Consider the following 21,403-nt stretch of genomic DNA (forward strand, 5'->3'; position numbering starts at 1 on the left):
TATATTCGTAATTGGGAAAAGTTAATCCTGGTAAAACGCTGTTCAAAAATCTGTTCAAAAATGTAATGTTCAAACTGTTCAATTGACATCCTGCGCCCGCCCCGCCACCCCTCCCCTCCCTACCCCGTCCCAACCAAAGAGGGTCAAATAAATGAAGGAAGATAAATAAGTGAAAAAAAATAATAGTTAATTTCGTCTACCGATCATGTTTGCAGACAGCTGCCGCTTTTAAAAAAATGTGTCTGGCAGTTTTCACTTGAATAAATCCTGTGACGCTTTGATATACTAGTACCAACATGCTGGTAAGTCCTTTTGTTACCCTCTGCCAGGGTCACAGATTGATTTTCATTTGATATTCACAGATATTTCTCTGGCTAATTCTATGGACTTTTCTATTCAGCGAGAAATTTTATATCAGGGGAGGATCCAGGATTATTTGAGAGGGGGGGGGGGGGGGGGGGGAGCTCCAGTTTTTTTAAGAATGACAGGCCTGGGATGTGAAGTCGACCCTAATTTGCTACCTTGGTGTGGGGTACGGTGTTTTGGAGGGCAAAAGGTGCCATTTGGTGCAGTTTAGGACTATGATTCAGCTCTTCAAAATTCTAATATCTAATATCAAGAAGGGAATAAAGGTGTGATTTTTCCCCAGGATTAGAAGGGGGTTGGAACATAAGCCCCTGACACCCCACCCCACCCCCCAATCCGCCACTGTAGAATAGTTATTGACGTCACAATCATGACTCCTGGACTGGGTTCCCATACCTAGATTGATCTAACAGGATCGATCCATCTCCATGGGGTTTCTTGCTAAATTGCTTCCAGCTTAAGCGGCTTAAGTGTCTGGCACGCCTACTGAAGCTGCTAAACGATAGTTGATTACCCCCTAACAGCTTCAGTAGGCGTGCCAGACATCTAGGCCGCTTTAGTTAATTGCAATTTAGTGAGAATAATACTTGTAGAGATAATAGCTTGAAAAATATGAAAGATTCCAACTTTTATTACTAAGAATTTTACCAAGTTTTATTACTAAAATAATAAGGTGTTACACTTCATGGCTCGAGATGACACCTACTACTGGCCTGACATGACATGTCTCTAGACTTTAGATCGCTTAGTAATTAATAAAAGACCTATTAAACTTAAACACTTTAATTAATTATAGGGCTTGAGCCTGCTTAAAATGTATTTTTCAACATAAATGGTGTTCATACCTCCACATAGTCAATCTGATTTGCGTATTCTTTAAATTATGCACTTCTCGGTGATTTATTTAGAAGGTGTAAGCAGGTCACGTGATTTATCATGGCCGCGCCCTTTAAATTTGCTGCTGGTTTGTTTATCCCTTGAAAAAGTAATATGTAAGGGCCATTTGCTTCTGTTTTTGGAGTGTTCACATGATGAACATGGAGGAAAGAGACTCGGGACACGAAAGTTGTGTTTCCAGTTCTTCCGACGATTCTATGTCAGATGGAGATTATGTGGTAAGAGCTTTGGATAGGTTCCACACGTACATTTTGCTAGAGACTTTAAAAAATAATTATACACAGATATATAGCTTCATATCTGAGAATGAATATAGATTTTCAGATTTTCATCGGAAAAAAAATGGAAAAGAAAAAGACTTGTTTCATAAATTAATTATGGTCATATATTTTTCAGGTTCAGCAGCCAGCAGCAGTCTCACCTGCCCTTTCTGAAGAACAGCCTAAGTTTGACTTTACCAGTTGGAGTCCAGATGCACCAGCAGGTTTGTGAGGAACTCCAACAACATATGAAAACTCAAAACCTAATCTAAAACACTGTTACATCCAAACATCACACCAAAATACTTACCACACTAGACTGAATTTTGTTTCATTATTTGGTCCATAACTTTTTTCATTTGTAATCTTGCCTTAATTGTTAGTTCATTTGCCATGTTTTCATGTTCCAATGGTTATCCTAAGGTCTCCAGTGGTTGAGTTTACTCCCCATGGGTGCAGACTATGGCTCACAAAAAGAACATGTTGGTAGGATCAGGGTATCTGCCACACACAGGAAAGCAAGAATGAAGCGATTTGCTTCAGGGCAGACAGTTGCAAAAAATAAATTAGGTAAGGACATGTCTGAAAATGCTCTTTGTGTTATTGGTGTTTTATCTAAATATTTTGCAGTTAATTGCACAGGAATTTAATGACTACACATATTATTTCTCTATAAAAGCTTAACAATATTATAAGTTTCTTGTTTGATGTAACAATTTTTTCTCTCATTTACTAAGACGTAAATATGTACAGATAATAAATGATAAGTATACAAGTAACTAGGCTGACCTGTATTTTTTTTTTAGATGAGAGAAGGCTTCGAAATGCAGTGAATGATAATGATTATTATGCAGGTAAGAAATGTACTCTGTTCTAGTAAGCCTAAATATTTGTATGTTGCACTCTGATTTTTAAGTGTTTATAAATTTTGTATAAGGCTTGCTCACCTGTACATATATTTGGTCACTGATTAAATTTGAATCCATGGGTTTGTGATTTAAATGTGCATTAATAAGAAATCATGCCTAGTTTTCTCTTTGTAATATGAGCAAACACAAACACTTTTATATTATTGTAGCATTTGCATTGTAGAAGTTTGAATATCTTGATATCTTATGTGCATACTTTGATGTTTGAAGTGCTCTTTACTGTTCCAGCATTTCAGCTTCTTGATGGTGGTGTGGACCCGTGCAATTCCGATGAAAAGAAAAGAAGTCCTCTGCACTTTGCTGCCTGCAAAGGAAATGAACGTATTGGTAAAGACTAAAATGCATTGTCTATTTAAGAAGAAACAGACAGGATTTGATAAGATTAAAGTTGCTGAAAATAGACGTTTCATTTTTTATTCATTGTCCAATTAAAAAAAATTGGGCAAATACAGCTAAAGAATTTACAAGTTCTGAAACTGGTTGATTCTAAAGTTGCCATGGTTTTTGCCTGCCTGTCTGAACCTGAGTTAAACATTTTTCATATGATAGCGTCAACTTTGAAATAGTATTAGTATATGTCACTATTCGTAAATGTTCAAGAAATTCATCTCTTTTTGTATTTTAAGCAAGTTTGTTGTTAGATTATGGTGCTGATCCAAACCAAAGAGATGTACTTGGGAATACTGCTCTGCATTTAGGTAAGGAAGGTCTGCCAGCTGTATCCACACCTCAATATAATATAAAAATACATCATGATAATGTTAGATGGATTTGAGGTCAATGCTGTTACTCATATATCTAATTTGAGAGAAAGAATTGAGCTCTACACTGATAAGCAATATTGTCAACATGTCCCATGTGATCTTTCATGTGAATGGACCTTTCCATTTTTATGATATGTCAGTCTCATTGTCATTAAAATTGTATTTTAGCTGCATGCACAAACAACATCAAGATGGTGACTGTCCTGCTTTCTGCAGGTATGTGGCATTGATATTAAAACAGCAAGCTTGAATTTGACCATTTTCTTAATATACCAGTATAACTGTAACATATATGTACTGTTTTGTAACCTCCGTATGGTTCTGTCTAGTGATTTGTGTAGAAGGCTCAGTTACCATATATTTCAATCTATTCCTTATTAACTGGAGCAGGGATGAGATTTTTTCTATCTGCAGATTTCTGACTTTTTGGGAACCAAAAATATCATTGGTCTAGGCGACTCCTAGATCCCATGCCATGTTTTCCAACCTTTTCACTAAATGGCAGTCTCATCCCTGCTCAAGGGAACTGGTTTTAAACTATTAGTTGAATAGTCATAGTCGTGTCAGGAGTTGGCAGCAGATTAGAGCAGTTATGCTCCTCTTGTCCTGTTTATTACAGAACAGTATGTACATGCGTACATTCTTTCCTTTTAAGGCACTGATGTAGCAGCATTAGATAACTCAGGTAGGACTCCTCTTCACTTAGCTGTATCCAGACTGAGTCTTCTGCAGAGGACCACTTCTTACAGCAGCGAGCAACTCAAGTGTGAGGTCTTTGAGGTAAGGGCTTTTGTCAGTTGGAAGTTATTTAATTAAAAAACTACTTGATCTAATGAAAACGCAGATAAAAAGTTTTGTTTTATCTTATTTAAGTTGTAAATTTGAGGTGTTTGGCACCTAATAGTGTTAAGACTTGACACGATTTTTTTTAAAGTAGGAGTATTTAGTTTTATTTACATTGATTAATTTCTTTCACTGCATATGGAAAATAACTATTTTGTAGGTGATGAATATGATGAAGACCTACTTGAGTCTGAAAGGAAGTGATACACAACGAGTTCAAGAACTTGATGACTTGTGCAGTAGATTAGAACGGACTTCTACCAAAGAGGAAGTAGATGAAGTGAACAGTTTGCTAACAAATTTAACCAACTTAAGCATCCAAAAACAGGAGCAGCCTGGTTGACAGATGACAAGTGACATCTATCATGTTGTCATTTATGTATCAAGCAGGTGGTGTTTGAACGGTCGCCCCAATAGGACTCGAGCTACAAGCTTGACCTCTGATGTGTCACACATTTGTCTCTAGAGACCAATGGTACAGGTGACACATTGAGATTCAAAAGCAGGAACCTGGTTGGACAAGAGAGGAACAGGACAAAGATGTGCTTTATGGGCAAATCAAGGATTCCAATTTTCCCCCATTATAAATATGAAGGAAATGGAAATCTATCTTGATTAATTCTGGCATCTTTTGTCATATTATGTCCTCAATGTAGGTAATATGCAGTAAGAACAAAAAGACGGACCCCAATTCCCATTATATCTGCCCAAGAAACTGTGGTCTGATAGTCCCCATAAATGGAATCAGGCATTGATGCATAATGATGGTTCCAATAAGTTACATTGAGCCGTTTATAGTATGCCTATGTTTTCACCTTATTTAATATCTGTCACGCTTTAAAGGGACTGGTGTGTTAAAGTCATAATAACTCTTCGTTTTGGCCAAAAGTTGGATTTTCCTGGAAAAAATGGCAATTTTCCCGTACTTACCAATGGCCAATGACCCCATTCCTGCATTCAAAGTTAATCCAGGGTTTTTTTCCTAAACGTACGGTATTTTGTTAAAATCTCTTAAGAGATTTTAACTGACGGAGCTCTCTCTGACATTACAAAGTCACTGGTGACCTACTTAAAACCACGGGAAAAGCAGACAACAACAACACTATATAAGATTCATGAGATATGTTCGTCTTTTTGTTAAAAATGCATTTATATCCACAATATGTGCCATTCTGGGCTTTTCGTTATCCGACGCACTGTACAAAAACTCACAACTTATGTCTGAGGGTTTCCCGCCATGTTATTTTGGTCTCGAATGAACGCGAGAATCCGCGTGACACCATTACGTCATTAGCAACGAATGCACTTGTTGACCGGAAAAAAGGGATCGAAAGCCCTATTGACAAGCACAGATTTCAGTTTTCCTACAATAACGGCCGTTTTAGTGGTAAAATACAATAGAATATATTTCCATGCGTTGTTTACTATGTATTTCATGCGGATTTTTGAATCTCAAAGGAAGAGTTATTATTGCTTTGAGTATATTGGTTGATAGTATATGCATGGTTGAATTCAGAGAGCATTTAAAATGGGATTTTTAACTTGTTTGGAGAGTTACAGAATTAATTCTACAACATCAGTGACTTTGAATGCAATTTTGGTACTGGTATTACTTAGAAATGCTTTTGCAGACTAGGTTAATAAAGAAATTAGTGCTGTACTCTTGCCAGTGGTGATAAAATGGGTTGTGTAAGTACAGGAAAGACTATTAAATTTGAATTAAAACATTTGACTGAATATTTACCAGTTAACAGTTGCGACATTAACCACTGGGCCTACGCCATGGCTAGTACAAATTTGTTTGGACCAGTAGAATTTTCAGAATGTGTGAATTTAGTGATCTGACATGACCATTAGATGTTTTTATAACTTTTAAAAAGAGCTTTCAATTTGGTTTAATTTTTCCTGAGATCCTCAATTAAAAAAACATTTGACAAAATCAAGGTCTTTTTTATTACTAATATTAATGCAAAATATCTAGCCTTATTGAAATTTTAATTTGGGCCAGTGAATCTGGATTTTGATCATTAGATTATAGGAAAGGTGTTGGATTGCCCAGTTAGCTGAAAATTGTATGGCACAGACTGAGTTAAGACATAAACTTCAGTACATGCCATTTCAACATACAAAAATACACTTTTATGTACACGGTAATAACCCTACATGTTTAAATCTCCTAGCCTAGCTACATGTATATCTGTCCATGAAGCCAGAATGGGAACCAGAGCAAGGGGGTAAATGAAGACAATAGATATTTTTATCATGTCTGTCAACCTTATTGTAGTAATATCTAGTGATCAAAATTCTGTTTTGTTTTTGAATTTGTATGAATCTCTTTGATAATCAAAAGGAGGACAATGTAGAAAATGGTCCTAATCTTTCTCTTTTTTCAAAGGTATACTACAGTGCTGTTAGAGTATCTGGATAATGAATGTTGTTATCCTTCAAATTTGCTTAATCACTGATAAGGCAGAAATTTGTGTTTCCTTACAACACACTTTATTTGATTATCATTTGAAGTTTATTTTTGAAGAGGTGGTTTATGCGATTCTTAATATCCAGGTATTTGGTCTAAACAGACATACTCTGTGTTAAAATATTCCCACTTTTCAGAATTACTTCTCACAGTGCTCATGCTGGAGGTTGTAACCTTTTTAGTTACAATGCAGGTACATCATTGCTGTACGTTTGTCAGATTAAGTTGGTTTGTTAAGGAGACTTGTAGCAACTCTTCATACATGATGTGCAACAGGCTGAGAGTGAACATAAAATAATATTTCAAAAAGATAAAAAGCAATGAAATATGGGACAAAAATCAATTAATATATATTTTGTGCATTTTTACCTGACCTGCATTGCACATTTTGGGGCTTGGCCATTACTTTGACAGCGCTGCTTTATGGTACTTGTGGTTATGACTTATTCTGTTCAATGGGGAAATTTATCAATTTTTCAGATACCTAATTTTTTGGAATTATCAGAGTTTTTTTGTATCATTTATGGTCACCGTGCTTTTGCTGTATAGAATGAAACTTAATTTAGTTTTAAGGTAGCCTGTTTTGTTGCTACCTTTTAACAGGAATGTTTTATTATTTTAAGAATTAAAATTTTGACTTAAAAATAAAGTATCATTTGATGAAAATCACAACTTTTCACATTTTTGAACGGATTGAGGCATAACTGTAATCTTTAATTTATTTTTGCAAAAATAAATGCTTTTTCTGTAACTAGAATCACTACTTTTATTGATTTATTGTTCAACTTAAATCATGAGTCCTTAGGCTAGCTTACAACAATAAATCTTTGCCATGAGAGTTGAAGGTGAGTTGTCTTCAACATAAATGGGCAACTCCTCACCAACTCACATCATAAGCAAACATATGACTGCAGCAACAACTGAACTAGAAACTTGATAAGTCTGTGCACTTTGGTCCTGCAGAATATAGGTCAAAGAGTTTACAAGTTGCACAGTTGCAAGTTTGCTGCCCTGCAGGTGACATAATTTTGGCTATACTGACTGTCTGAATTTGAAGGTGGGTCAATGGAACACGAAGTATTTTTGAGAGATAACAGCTAATCAATTGATAAAGCTAACAATGAACTCTTGATGCTTTGGAAGATGTATGCAAAATCCTGTGTGACCAATTACAAAATGTGACTAGTACTTGTGGCATATATATATATATATGTGGTACGTGGAGTGAGCATTGAACCATGCCAATTGTCAAGTGAATTAAAAGAAAAGAAGAGCCTGATAACTTTTATCATGACACTGTCAATCCTTCTGTAGCCAACTTGTAACACTGTTTTGTATATTAACGTGTAAATTTCACAGCCCATGCACATGGCAGCCCAATTTAAATTTATGGTTGTGCTCATTTATGAACTTGTGAACCACATCACATGCAGCCCAGTAGCCAACTTAATTCATTTCAAGGGGGTTGGAGGTCTTTTTCTAAAAATGACCTTTAAACCTCCTTAATTACTAGTAATCCATTTTAAGAAATGGCATAGGACCTACTTTGTAGATAAAATTTTGACTTAGAGCTGACCTTTGTCAACCAAAAGAATGCCCTTGATGAACCTTAATTGGAACTCCCCCTGCCTATATGCCTATACTAGTACACAAAAATCATGCAGTTCATTAATTACAGAGCAAATTTGTGGGGAGTCTCAGACCATTTGTTTGTTTCCCCTTGAACAAATATATATATGTGTGTGTGTGTTCAGTATTGAGGTTATCATTTTAGCAGGATTGATCTATCTCAGTGTCTATCACGCCCCCTCATAACTTAAAATGCTTGGATAAAGTCTGGAAAATTTTGTGGTTGAAGATTTTGTTCATGTTGGTTTGCAAGGATGCTTACCAGCTAGACTGTTAAGTTGATTACATCTAAGATCTAACAAACGGTATATTAGATCTTAGATAACATTGACTGCACTTTAACGAGAATCCCCAATGACTTGGTTAATTCATCCTTCTAGAAGGATAACTTCTATTCTGAACATTATAGCCTAACAGTCTATGGGCAAAATTGATGTCAAGAGGAACTCTAAGAACTTGAATATAATGTAGAGAAGAAAATCACCAAAACAATTGATTTTGCTAGGAGCCAAATGTTTAAATAAACAATATCATGTGATTAATAAGATGAATACATGTCTGAATTAAAAAAGGGCATCTTTCCACAGTTAATTGTCATATTTCAGATTTCACTGAAATTTTGTGTCTTTTTTGAATGTCTAGGACTTGGACAAATAGGTCATCAATCGAAACATGTGGATTGCCTCTCTCCCTGAGATCCGTGGTGAATTAATTCAACGCGTCCAAGAGATTCTAGGACATGGTGACAAAAATGAAGCCACTCTGGTGGTGTTAGGAATTTCTACAACAGCTGTGGTGGCACTGACAGCATATTACCTCATAACCAGACCAAAATCACTGGTACCTGCTTGGGCAGACCTCAGTGTTCAGTCAGTAGCTTTAGAGGTAAAGTCTTTATAACCAATTATGTTTTCCTTAGAAAATAAGACACCCGTGTACTTATAACTTTTTTCTATGAATTCCTTTAATTTTTGAAAATCAATATTAACCCTTGGTTGCCATATAAACTTATTAGATTGAAATTGTATAGACATTATAGATGGAGTGTTATCTTAATCAGTGTAAATGTGAGTCCAGACAGGGAGAGCTCGTTCCCCCAAACTAACCAAAATTTACTTACAACACATGTAACTAGGGAGGAAAAAAACAAAAATGGTCTGCATCTTCATTTTTAACACCTGCAACTTGCTTTGCTGATCACCATGTAAAATAAGGGGGCCAAATGCTTTGTAATGTCATAATATAATGTTAATGTTAGTAATGTTAAATATTATGGTCAAATTTGATTGGTGCATTCAGGAAAGGGAAAAGGCATATAGCCTAGATGAGTTAATGTAATTATTAACTCCCAGGCTAACCCACTTACTGTAGTTGATGTTATCATATTTAAGTAATTGATAAAGTACAAGTGTTTATGAATGAGTGCTTTATCTTACCTAAACCACGAAAAAGCAGAAAACAAAAGGCAGTACCATGCTCTGTTCCATGTAATTGTCACATTATTTGTTGTTTTGTTAGGCTACAGGGATAAAAAAATGGCTTGGCCAAATGTTCTCTACTTGAGCCGTGGTTCAAGTCAGATAAATTCCATCAATTTATTGTTCATTTCATGCTTTATTTTGTTTATCTAATACTTGGTTACTTATTGCAGTTTTAGTAAAATGAAGGATTGTATTCAGCTGCATGTATTTCATTTTATCTAATTTATCACTGTGAATTGCACTCAGGTTGGCTCTATCAAGTCATTCATTGGCACTGTCAACTGCCCTTGTTGTCATCGTTGTTGTTGTGACCTATACTGCCTCAGGAATTTAAGTCAAATGATTTAACACGTGACCCATTTTATTTTTGGGGTGCGTATTCTTCATGGACAAAATTAAATGAATGTATAACGTTTTGTCAAACAGGTTTATTTTCTGAGTTATGGAAAAGTTTGGCTCTGTTGAAACCAAAGAGGTATGTTTTTAGGATTAACTGATTTGTAGTGATTACTGTAGGGTTATTGTTTATTTTTTTTAGAAATGATAGTATGTTTAAGGCATTTGAGAACTCTTTTGTATGAATTAAGTGTTGCAATCTTTTTTTATCTGTTTAGTCATGAAAAAGAGCTGTTAATGGTGAGGCTTTTGGTGTAATTTTTGTAAATTAATAAAATTACTATTTAAGCAGTATTTGTAATAAAGATAATTTTGATGGGGTCTTTGGTTGAAAACTAAATATTTATCTACTAAAAGGAATATCAGTTAATTCATAATTTACTGTGGTAACTGTTGTTAGGATAACGAATTCCACTTAGTCAAGTGATTTGCATCCTTATTTTTCCACAAAGGTCAATCTTGGACAAATAATCCTCCAAAGCTCAGCTAAGATTATTAAATGGATTAATTCATGAAATATCTGCAAACTGCATGCAATTGTTAATTTCCTTTTCCATATAGGATGGTGTCAGGGGCTCCCCACTAGCAGAAAATGGGAAGTATATATATTATTTCTTTGAAGATGCAAAAACTCTTCACGAAGGATTTAAAAGAGGGATGAGAGTATCAGGTAAGTAAACAAAGTCACAGTAAACATTTGCACACGTACAACTAGATCAAATGTAATATGTGTCATATACATTGATATATGGTCCCATACCTGTCAGTCAAGGTGCTTCTGGTATTTTATACCTTAGGGGAGGGGAAGATTTAAAGAGATACTGGCTTTGGAACTGCATGTGTTGGTATGCTTAAATGTGTATTTGTTTATGGATTTCATTGTATGGATGAGTGAATGGATACCTGTGCATATGACTGGATGGGCATCAGTAGCCAGGGGGGTTCGGGGGGTTCTAAAGAACCCCCCTTTTGCTGGGAAAAGGTCCCTTCTGGTTAAAATTTTATCTAGGTAAATGAAAGTTTCATGGCAAAAGGTCCACTTTTTCAGAAAAAGAACCCCCCTTTTGAAATTGCTGGTTACGGGCCTGGGCATCCACATGTTTATGATTGTTAGTTTGTTAAAGGCATGGTATATCTGTGTATATCTCTAGTCTGTTTGTATTCCAGAGGATGGACCTTGTCTTGGCACCAGGACTGGCCCTAACAAGACTTATGAGTGGATGAGTTATGGTGAAGTATACGAGAGAGCAAAGAACTTTGGATGTGGACTGATCACCAAGGGGATGAAACCATGCACAGATAGCTTTCTAGGAATATTCTCACATAATATGCCTGAAGTGAGTTTCAGATCTCATAAAGAATAATTGAATAATCTACCGAACGGGTAGATAAGCAGATTTACAGTTTGTGGGTCCTACTGCAGTACTAGTGGCTGCTAATTTTATGTTGGGATTCTTTATTTGTGGCTCAAGTTGTTAATTTGGACATTTGTGCTCACATATTATATATATCTAGTCTTGAGTTTGCAAATGCCTAATCCATTTATGAGTTTGATCAAAACAAAACACTTCTGTGTTGGTACATATATCACTTACTAGAAATTTTATCCAATCAGTGTATTCCGGTGTACACAATCACTGATAACAATAAACACTTCAAAACAAGTAGGACCCATTGCAGATAATGCACCATTTGAAGTTATTACAATGATGTTAGAGATATGTGGATGTATTGTCTGATAAGAGAAAATTATCATCCTCTATCTCTATGTATTTCTTCATATTAAATACCAATGTTAACATATTAAATTTAAGATAAGATACCATGTGGTCTTGTTTTATTTTGCTTCTGGATTTTTCTTGTTAATCTCCTTGCCAATATATCATTATACTACCAGCTAATGTAGCTGGATTGGGTACCACATAACCACTCTGATGCATGCACCATCATTTGTATTCGTATATTATATTATATTACATTATATTATATTGGTTAGTCAGATTTGGGGTCTTCAGTAAAAAAAACTTTCAGCCTTTAAATCATTCTTTTCTGTCATTCTAAAAGTTTACACAAAAATAAATGAAAATAAATTAACTTGTCAGGAAATATCTGTTGGCAGTAAGTGCTCATGTAGAAAGAGGCCTCAACCTCTGATAGTCTCAGAGAAAGTAATCATATATTAATAGAATTTATACGATGAGTATTTCCATTAGTTTGGTGTTGTAAGCAATGTTTTTTTTTATTTTGGATTACAGTGGGTGATAGCAGAGCAGGCATGTAACATGTTCTCAATGGTGGTTGTCCCACTGTATGATACACTTGGACCAGAAGCATGCACATTTATAATCAATCAAAGTAAGGCTCTGTCAAATATTTTATACCAACATTTTTGTATCCTAAATACAATGTACAGATATAAATTCCCAGCTATGCAAAACCCCTGTCCATTTTAGTGTAAGCATGCATCTGCTAGTCCCTTTCTAATACCTTCTTGTTATTATCCATAATCAGTGTAGGGTTGATGTTACTTCTGTGACATACATATATGTACTCTGTCACAAATATTAAGTGTTGAAAATCCATAATCAAATTTTGTTTAACCAGTTTGTTGGCCCTCCAAAACTTCTTGTTTTTGGCAAGGAATGATTGCCTTTTTGATGCTGTTTACTAAATTTGAAACAGGGATAAAGTTTTGAACAATGTTAAGTTACGGTTTGAGAAACAGGCCACCATTACAAGTTGGCAATATCTGTTAGTGGCCAGAGTGTGTACCTGTATTTTGGTTTGTTTGTTCTAGCTCAGATGCCCACAGTTGTGTGTGACAACTCTGAGAGAACCAAAGCACTTCTGGATCAGATTGGAAACACGCCTTCTCTGAAGTGTATTGTCTGTGTCAACTTCAGTGACATTTCACAGGAAATTAAGGACAGTGCTGCTAAAAGCAATATAGAATTGGTTTCATTTACAAGTGTGGAGGTATTGTATTTCATTTTCTCCTTCAGATAATTAAAAGGTTAGTTTTGTGTGAGATGCATACATTAAAAATTCCATTGGTAAAATGAAAAAAAATCCTAGTGTGCAGGTAAAGTATCTTACTTTTTTCCTCAAATGATTTGAAGATTACTTTTGCCTAGGACTTTCTATTTTCGCAAACTTTAATGGGATAAAAAACTGAGCATACTAAAGATAAAAATTAAGATATAAGGACTGACAGAAAAAAGAAATACAAATGCTGTGAGGGTTTCAGTGTATAATAACTCCTGTTTTTAAATCAAATAACTCCTGTTTTTAAATCAAATTCTTAATCTATTTTTAAACTTGACCCTTCCTTTATTTTACAGACCCTAGGTTCTAACAATAAACAAGAAGAAGTGGTAAGATGTATTTTATTTGTATATTTCATTTGTAAGTTAAGTTTTCTGGCTTTCTGCCTTTTGTTTTATGCTTTTAAAACTTATGCATTTATGTAAATTACATTATCTTTTAATTGGAAAAGACCAAGGGTGAGCCTTTAATGTAAAACTGTTTGTAAAATGAAATGTCTTAAAATGTTTTGTAGTGAAAAATTCAGTTACTGCAAAGATTTAAGAGAAATTCAATGTTTTCATTTTAGCCCCCCAGGCCAGCAGACCTTGCCACAATCTGTTATACCAGTGGAACCACAGGTAAATATTGAACTCACAGATCAGGGGGAACTGTGAGTGAAATGAATACTTATGTTTCTTTGTTAGAATCTTAATTGCTTTTGCAAATTATATTGTGGGTATTCTTTGTGTCTGTGAATTGGTGATGCAGGTGTATCTGTAGATTTTGTATTACTGGCAATATAAATTTTCATGTTATGACATCCATAGCAGTCAGTGTTACAAATTCAGTTATACTTTTTCCAGGCAACCCAAAGGGGGTCATGCTTAGTCATGAGAACTTGATGTCCAATGTTGCAGCTGTGCTGAAAACGGTAAGTTATCTTACATTACATCATCTCCAATGTCCTCACAAATAACATATTTTCCGTTGTTATGGAACTGTATATAGAATGTGAAATGGTTAAAATTATTTGAGAGACAACTTGATTCCTAGCTCTCTAATTTGTAGTTACAATGTTTTGATATTCCCTTTGCTCACCTAACACACTGCCACACTTTCAAGTTTTGAGAACTACCTATATACTGTGAATTGAATAAATGTGTATTGTCCATTCCAGGTTGACATAAATGGTGGCCCCAGTGATATTCACATATCTTACCTTCCACTAGCACACATGTTTGAGAGGGGTGTGCAGGTTTGTGGATATTATTTTAAAGAAAAATTTATATATCCAGAACAATTTATTACTTTGCAATTATAGATTTATTCACAACATTTAAGCTTTCAACAGGGTTCAGATATGATTGTGTTAAATAGAGATCATAATGTAGTGTCATAATGGTGCATGGCTCTACAAAAGCACCTTTGAGAGCTTTCTTTGTATGTATAATATTGGTAGTATCTTATTGTTTATTTTTCTTGTTTGAAGATGAGGGAATTCTGCATCATAGATTAAGTAATTCTTAAATAAATCAAAATTTGTGTTGATTTCCACCCCAGGCACTGGCCTTCCAACTGGGTGCAAGGGTTGGTTTCTTCCAAGGAGACGTGAAGCAACTCATGGATGACATGCAGGAACTAAAACCCACATTCTTTCCTGTAGTACCAAGGTTACTCAATAGATTGTATGACAGGGTTAGTAGAAATCTGGGCACAGTTGTCCATTTAATTAAAGCATAGGGCCTGGATAATTAAGTGAAATGAAAAACCAACTTAAGGCAGTGCTGGATATTATGCCATTGAATGTGGTTTCACCAAGAACAAAACAGCTGTGCTCTCTATCTTGGTATAATTGTGTACTAGGTTTTAAGAATGCTCTTCTGTAGAAGTGAAGGTGAATATCATGTTTCAACATTTATTGTGAGGCCTCATCACATCATAACCTAGACAATGAATAGATACATTGACATCATATCAAACAATCATATTGTTAAAAACTGGACTTAAAATGCCTAAAGCAAGATATTCAGTATACTTAAAATGATTTTCTATTCCCAACCTAAGTTGTTTCTGATATGACATGCATAATATTATAAAGTCAGTTTGATTGTTTTTTAGTGTGAAATACCACATTAAGACGGAGGACTTTTTTTTTAGGTGATGGCAGGAGCCAGCACTAGTAGAATCAAGCGGACACTTTTGAACTTAGCAATAAGAAGCAAAACTGCAGAACTGAAAAGGTAAGCAGAGTGTTTGGTCCAAACTGCAAAGAAATAAAAACATTAGTTTTGGTAGCAATGTGATACTGAAACCAACTGACTGTCAATGGATATTTATTTAGTACTTAGATATACTGACTTGTATCATGTTTGACTTATACCGAGTCAGTATATACTTCTCCTTATACTTCTCCATATTTTGTCATTTTAGGGGAATTATTAGGAAGAACAGCTGGTGGGATATACTTGTGTTCAGAAAGATTCAGAATCTGATGGGAGGACAAGTCAGGGTAGTCATCACTGGCTCAGCACCTCTGGCAGACAATGTGCTGGCCTTTTCTAGATGTGCATTTGGATGCCCAGTAAGTGTGGTGTTTTGAATGCAGATGTACAGAAGAAATATGAAAACAATATTATTATTATCTATGTATTTATTTTTTTGCATTAAAATGATTCTAATTACATTGTAGCCCCTCTATAGATGAGTATTATATTGTACTGAACTTGTCCATGAACATGATATTATTTTTTAAAAATGAGCAAATTAACTAACTGCTCTCTAAAGGACATACCTGTAATTTGTGGATGAAAAAGATTGAGAGTATCCGTTGTAATGTTTTTTTATCATGTACTAGGATGAAGAAACATTATAATCCTTAAGGTCAATGATGTTATTTTATTCTAGGTAATGGAAGGCTATGGTCAGACAGTCTGATGATTCATAGTATGCATTTCTTTGTTGTCATTTTTTTGGGGCAGAGAAACATTAGAACACAAAAGGTTTAACAATGTAATTTCATTCTAGGTAATTGAAGGCTATGGCCAGACAGAGTCTTCTGCTGGGATGTCCTGCACACTACCTGGAGATTTTGTAGGAGGTATGATAATTTAAGACTGATGGGCATAATAAAATATCTTTGGTGTTAATTTATACAATTTAGGTGTATTGATTTTAAAACTTCCTATAAGTATCATTTAATTGAAATAGGAAATATGAAACAGGGTTCATCTCTATATGAAATCTGCTCTATGTTTTTATATTATTTAGTTTTAGGATTACAAGTATTAAGTGCTTGCAACTTAAAGATTACAAAAGCACTGCTCTGAATCACAAAAACTGAACCTGGTGCATCATTTCACGATTATTATTATTATTATTATTATTATTATTATTATTATTATTATTATAGTTGTTGTTTTATCATTTTAATCCAGCATATTAAAAATTTAGAATTCACTATTAGTTTTTCACTCTTATTGCCCTTGTCTCCAGGCCAGGTGGGTCCTCCTATACCATGTAACCATATCAAGCTTGTAGATGTTCCAGAAATGGAGTATTATGCCAGAGATGGAAAGGGAGAGGCAAGTAGCTTAAACAGTCAATTTAAACATGATAGTTATATATTGTAAGGTATCATTCATTCTAATTTTTGAAAAAGAAATTTATAAGAAATTGACTATGTAGATCATGACTGTGATGTGAAATCATGACAGTGGGTATAATAATGTGGGATTTGTGTGTTTGGGTTTTTTCTTACTGAAAGGAAAAACATATTTGTTGCATTTTTAATGACTATTATAAAATTAATCTTTTAAGATTTTATCACCCATATTTCTATATGTCACAGGTGTGCTGCCGGGGTGCAAATGTGATGATGGGATATTTCAAAGACCCAGAGAAAACCAAAGAAGCTATAGATGAAGATGGCTGGCTACATACAGGGGACATTGGGGAATGGACACAGGTCAGAGATGTAAAAAGTCTATTGCCTGGTATACCTATCAGGAAAAACAAGAAAAAGTATCATCCCAACCTTTATCCTGTGTCTAGAGTGGACCTTCACCGTTAGTCCTATATCATTTTGCAGGGATAAATATGTCTTTTATTGGTGGTTTATTGACAAATCTTACTTTGTATACAGTTCAGAAACTGGTGAAATATTCATCTTGTGCTGAGTCCATTTGTCAGGTTGCTATATGCTGGTGCTGAGAAGTTGTCCAGGTAAAATTACAAATTGCCAAAAAACTTGTCTCTCTTGATTTTAGAATTGGTCATTAAAGATCATAGACAGAAAAAAGCACATCTTTAAGCTGGCTCAGGGAGAATACATTGCACCAGAGAAGATTGAGAATATTTATGTCCGCAGCCCTCTGGTGGCTCAAATGTTTGTTGATGGAAACAGTCTTCAGGTCTGTTATACCTTGGACATAATAATGAATTGTAATTTTGTCCATGTTATACTTGTTAATTCATAGAAACATTTTAAAGCACTGACAGAACCTTTCAGATTTAATCATTTTAATATTTGAATTAATGCAGGTTGTCTATACATAAGTCAGCTTCAGCTGGCTTGTTAAACATTTATTTGAACAAAATTTCATGTATACTGACTACTGGCTCTCTCAGAATCCACAACAGTGAATATTTAAGACTGTAATGATTGGTCTTGTGATTTACATTTCAGTCTTGTTTGGTTGGGATAGCTGTCCCAGATGTGGAAGTATTAGAAACTTGGACCAAGGAGCAGGGTATCCCAGGGAGCACAATGACTGAATGGTGCAGTAATAAGGTGAATAAAAAGTTCTAACTCTCATGCTCAAATAAAGGGTAAATATACCAGTATTTGAAGGAATCTTTTAAAATTTTCACAATTAGGTTTGCAATTATGAGAAAATATTTGAATACAACCTTGATTTTTCTACAGACCTTGAAAGAAGCCATTTTGAAAGACATTCAGCAATGTGGAAAAGACTCGGGACTGAAATCATTTGAACAGGTAAAAGTGACCAATTTATACCATTTTTAGCATTATTGGAGTGTTAACAAATTTTTTGTCTTGATTAATTTTTTTATGTTCAAAAATAATGTCTAACATGTTGAAATTGAAGATTGTATTTACAGAAACCTGTGAAACTAAATTGTATCAAAATTGTTTCATTTAACTTTTTCTGTCACAGGTCAAGGATATCTACTTGTTCCCTGAGCTGTTTTCACTAGAGAATGGAATGTTGACCCCAACCTTCAAAGCCAAGCGTGCATTCCTTCGCAAGCACTTTGCTCAACAGATAGCAGATATGTACAAAAACCTAAGTTAAATCTAGTCATTTAAGATTGTTTTTTGCACAATGGATAAATTCATTAATCAATTTAATCAAGCACATTGATAAAGTTGATGTATTTAACTGAAAATACATTTGACTTTGTGTTTTCCATATGCAAACAAGTTATTTTTATAAACATACAGAAACGTCAAGGGGAACTAGTAAACTGACCAAGTAGCTTTTCTGCACTGGTAAAGATGTCTCAAATATTTATACACTCATATGGTTAAAAATCAGTTGATTTGGTTTTTAAAGAAAATTACATATTCTCTAATCACTTTAGTTTTACTTAAACCATGTTGTGTTCTTAAAAGTCACTCTTCTTAAGACAAAAATTGTAATATACCTCAGATAGGCAAAAATGATATTATAATGGGTTAAATCTGCACTGGGGGTATAAGTATTTGATATTAGGAGGGTGTATGCAATCATCATAGCAACAGGTATATACTCAAACAAAAGAGTTTTCTGCCATCTATTGAAAAATAATCTTGACTGTACTATCCACATGAGGCATTGTTAGGTTATAAAACTATAACTCAATAAAAGGGGTAAATAATCTGGTCTGATGTGTCATCTATGTAGGCCTATACACAACACTGCATTTTCTGTGCCTTTGAAGCATGTTTTGTCTGAAACATTCACTCAATATTTGTGTTAATTGTGTAGGACACAAATTTTATCATTTGTGTGTCCAGAAATAGGATCTGGCAAATTGGGTCTATCAGTGAAACGGGTTTTGGTAATGTAGGGAAGGTGAATGAATTTTATTTTTGATATTTTTCACAATTTTACTGTTATTAAGGACATTCCATGAGTGTTAGACCTTTAAATAGCAAAGAGAATTATTTCCAGGAAATTTGTATTTTTCCCCTCCTCAACAAGGTGTACCATATCCAGACCATTGACAAAATAATGATCTATAAACCAAACTATGAATTCTAAGTTTCTGATTTCGAGTGACTCTCATAACTGGTGAATTTCACTCATAACAGTAAAAATAGAAATGTAGAATTCAAAAGCAGTTTCATAGATCATAATTTTGTCAGTGGTTTGGATATGGTGTACATTGTTGAAGAGGGGAAAATATTGAAATTTCCAGGAAAATTAATTCCTTGGTCTTGGAGAGGATAAATCTTGGAAGTTGGGTAGTAAGCTGATGTGGTGGAGTTTTCCTGAAAAATAACTTTTTTTGCTATCGAAGGGTCTAATGTGCATTGTATGTCTTCAATTGTAGCCTAGTTTTCCAGTGATGCAAAGAATTAATTATAAAAATAAAATGTCTAAATCATGGTTCACTTTTCCAGAATACAGTTGTCAATGCAGTTTAAGTCCTGGTGTAAACTTGGTGGTTGGGATTGCAGTGTATAACTTGAAAGTTAAATTTGATCATGGCTTTGGATGTTTTACCACTTTTGACTGTTGAATAAAGAATGTTTATTTAAGATGAAAATATTGTTCAACACTTATTTATCCAATGCACTTACTGTACATAGCAGGCATGATTTGAGTGCTGACAATAGAAATATTGACATCTTTTTGTTATTTACTTTTTATGATGAAATTGTGCCACATCTATGTTCAAGAACAAGGCAGCAAAGCTGCCAAATGTACAGACAAAAAGCTGAAAATAACAATGCACAAAATAGGCTACTGTCAATTCTGATACAAAAGTACATTATGCTTAACTGCAAATTCAACATCAAAATTTAATTATGCTCAACAGGTAACACCAATGTAAATAAAATATGAAACAAGCATAAGGCTTCAGGCCCATGAGAGTTCACACTTTGAAAGTGCCAGAATGAGAAAAATGAAAATTTTACACAAAATTGCATAAATTCAATTATAAATGATAACCCAATTGAGCTGGCTTTCTAATTTGAACTGCATGCCAATCCTAAAAATCAAACTTGTAAGTTAAAAATAATAATAATAAGTAACACAGTTTCTCTTCATAATGTTTATTGTAGCAGTGCATTTTTGTCAATTTTGATGTAACATTACATAATAAATTACAGAATAATTATCACCAATTTTTGATTATTGACTATAAATAGCATGGACATGTAGAAAATTTGGTTACCATTCGGCTTTATGTCCATGGGAGCTCTGAGTCCCACAATGAATGGCAACACGATAAATATTAATATTTCACTAAAATGTATTACTACAATAAAAAGAAGCAAATTAGACTGCTTTTCCAACTCGGCTGCAATTTAGTCCTGTGTTTCTTTTTTGAAAGTTTGACAATCATAAGTAACATGGTTTACCCATAATGGTCATCATGGCAGCAGCACCCAAAATTGTGTTTTCTTCTATTTCGATGCAATATTACATAATGCTTAACAGCATAAAGACCATCAGTTTTTTATAATAAAATACACGTATCATGGATTTTCAGAAAATGTGACTAGCATGGGTCTTCAAGCCCGTGGAGGTTCTAAGTCATACCTTGAAAATGCCAATATGTGAAAAATTAAATTTTCACAAAAAACTGTTTAACTGCCAGAAAAATTTACCAAATAGACTGCATTGCCCACTGAAGCTTTATTTAAGTCCCATGTTTCTTTCCCTAAGTTTGAGAACAGTAAGTGACATGGGAGCAGTGTCCAAAATAGGGGTTTCTTCAAATTTTGATGCAACGTTACATAATGTTTAACAGCATAATGACCATCAATTTTTAAAAATAAAATATTAGTATCATGGATATTCAGAAAATGTGACTAGCAAAGGTCTTCAGGACGATGGAACTTCAAAGTCACATCTTGAAAATGCCAAAAAGTAAACAAGATAGCACTGTTCTGAAATGTTTTTTTTCCATTTTTAACAATTTTTTAACATGAAACAAAATTAACAGTTTACTGCCATTTTTATATGATCAACTAAGAAAATTGATGAGATGGGGAAAATATCAATACAACAGTGTTAAATGTCCAATTTCCTCCATTCTGAGATTCTGAACATCGTGAATGATTGAATCTGACAAACTGCAATGATATGAGTTTATTTCC

The 21,403-nt window shown here is 34.4% G+C and overlaps 2 protein-coding genes across 4 annotated transcripts; both read left to right on the forward strand.

Annotated features, from left to right (window-relative positions):
- Positions 1-1,270: 1,270 nt before the first annotated feature.
- LOC106162693 (ankyrin repeat domain-containing protein 54) lies at positions 1,271-7,292 on the forward strand. The gene is made up of 9 exons (XM_013540055.2): positions 1,271-1,481; positions 1,660-1,747; positions 1,947-2,093; positions 2,330-2,377; positions 2,681-2,779; positions 3,079-3,150; positions 3,385-3,432; positions 3,872-3,996; positions 4,220-7,292. Exons 1-9 carry the CDS (start codon positions 1,395-1,397, stop codon positions 4,400-4,402), a joined length of 897 nt encoding a protein of 298 aa, XP_013395509.2. The 5' UTR covers positions 1,271-1,394; the 3' UTR covers positions 4,403-7,292.
- A 146-nt stretch (positions 7,293-7,438) lies between these two features.
- On the forward strand, positions 7,439-19,842 carry LOC106162692 (long-chain-fatty-acid--CoA ligase 1). Of its 3 annotated transcripts, XM_087003510.1 has the most exons (20): positions 7,439-7,592; positions 8,807-9,049; positions 10,603-10,711; positions 11,209-11,378; positions 12,297-12,396; positions 12,839-13,017; positions 13,383-13,415; positions 13,655-13,706; positions 13,932-13,999; positions 14,246-14,323; positions 14,629-14,763; positions 15,226-15,308; positions 15,499-15,649; positions 16,093-16,165; positions 16,561-16,649; positions 16,916-17,032; positions 17,334-17,477; positions 17,753-17,857; positions 17,993-18,064; positions 18,246-19,842. In XM_087003510.1, exons 2-20 carry the CDS (start codon positions 8,837-8,839, stop codon positions 18,381-18,383), a joined length of 2,109 nt encoding a protein of 702 aa, XP_086859636.1. In that variant the 5' UTR covers positions 7,439-7,592; positions 8,807-8,836; the 3' UTR covers positions 18,384-19,842. The 3 variants fall into 3 exon arrangements, with proteins under 3 accessions (XP_086859636.1, XP_086859637.1, XP_013395508.2); XM_087003511.1 differs by lacking the exon at positions 8,807-9,049 and having other exon boundaries at positions 7,445-7,592; XM_013540054.2 differs by lacking the exons at positions 7,439-7,592; positions 8,807-9,049 and adding an exon at positions 9,423-10,120.
- Positions 19,843-21,403: the final 1,561 nt, after the last annotated feature.

Source organism: Lingula anatina, chromosome 2 (genome assembly GCF_051362555.1).
Source record: "Lingula anatina isolate TDL-2025a chromosome 2, LinAna3.0, whole genome shotgun sequence".
NCBI classification, from domain to species: Eukaryota; Metazoa; Brachiopoda; class Lingulata; order Lingulida; family Lingulidae; genus Lingula; species Lingula anatina.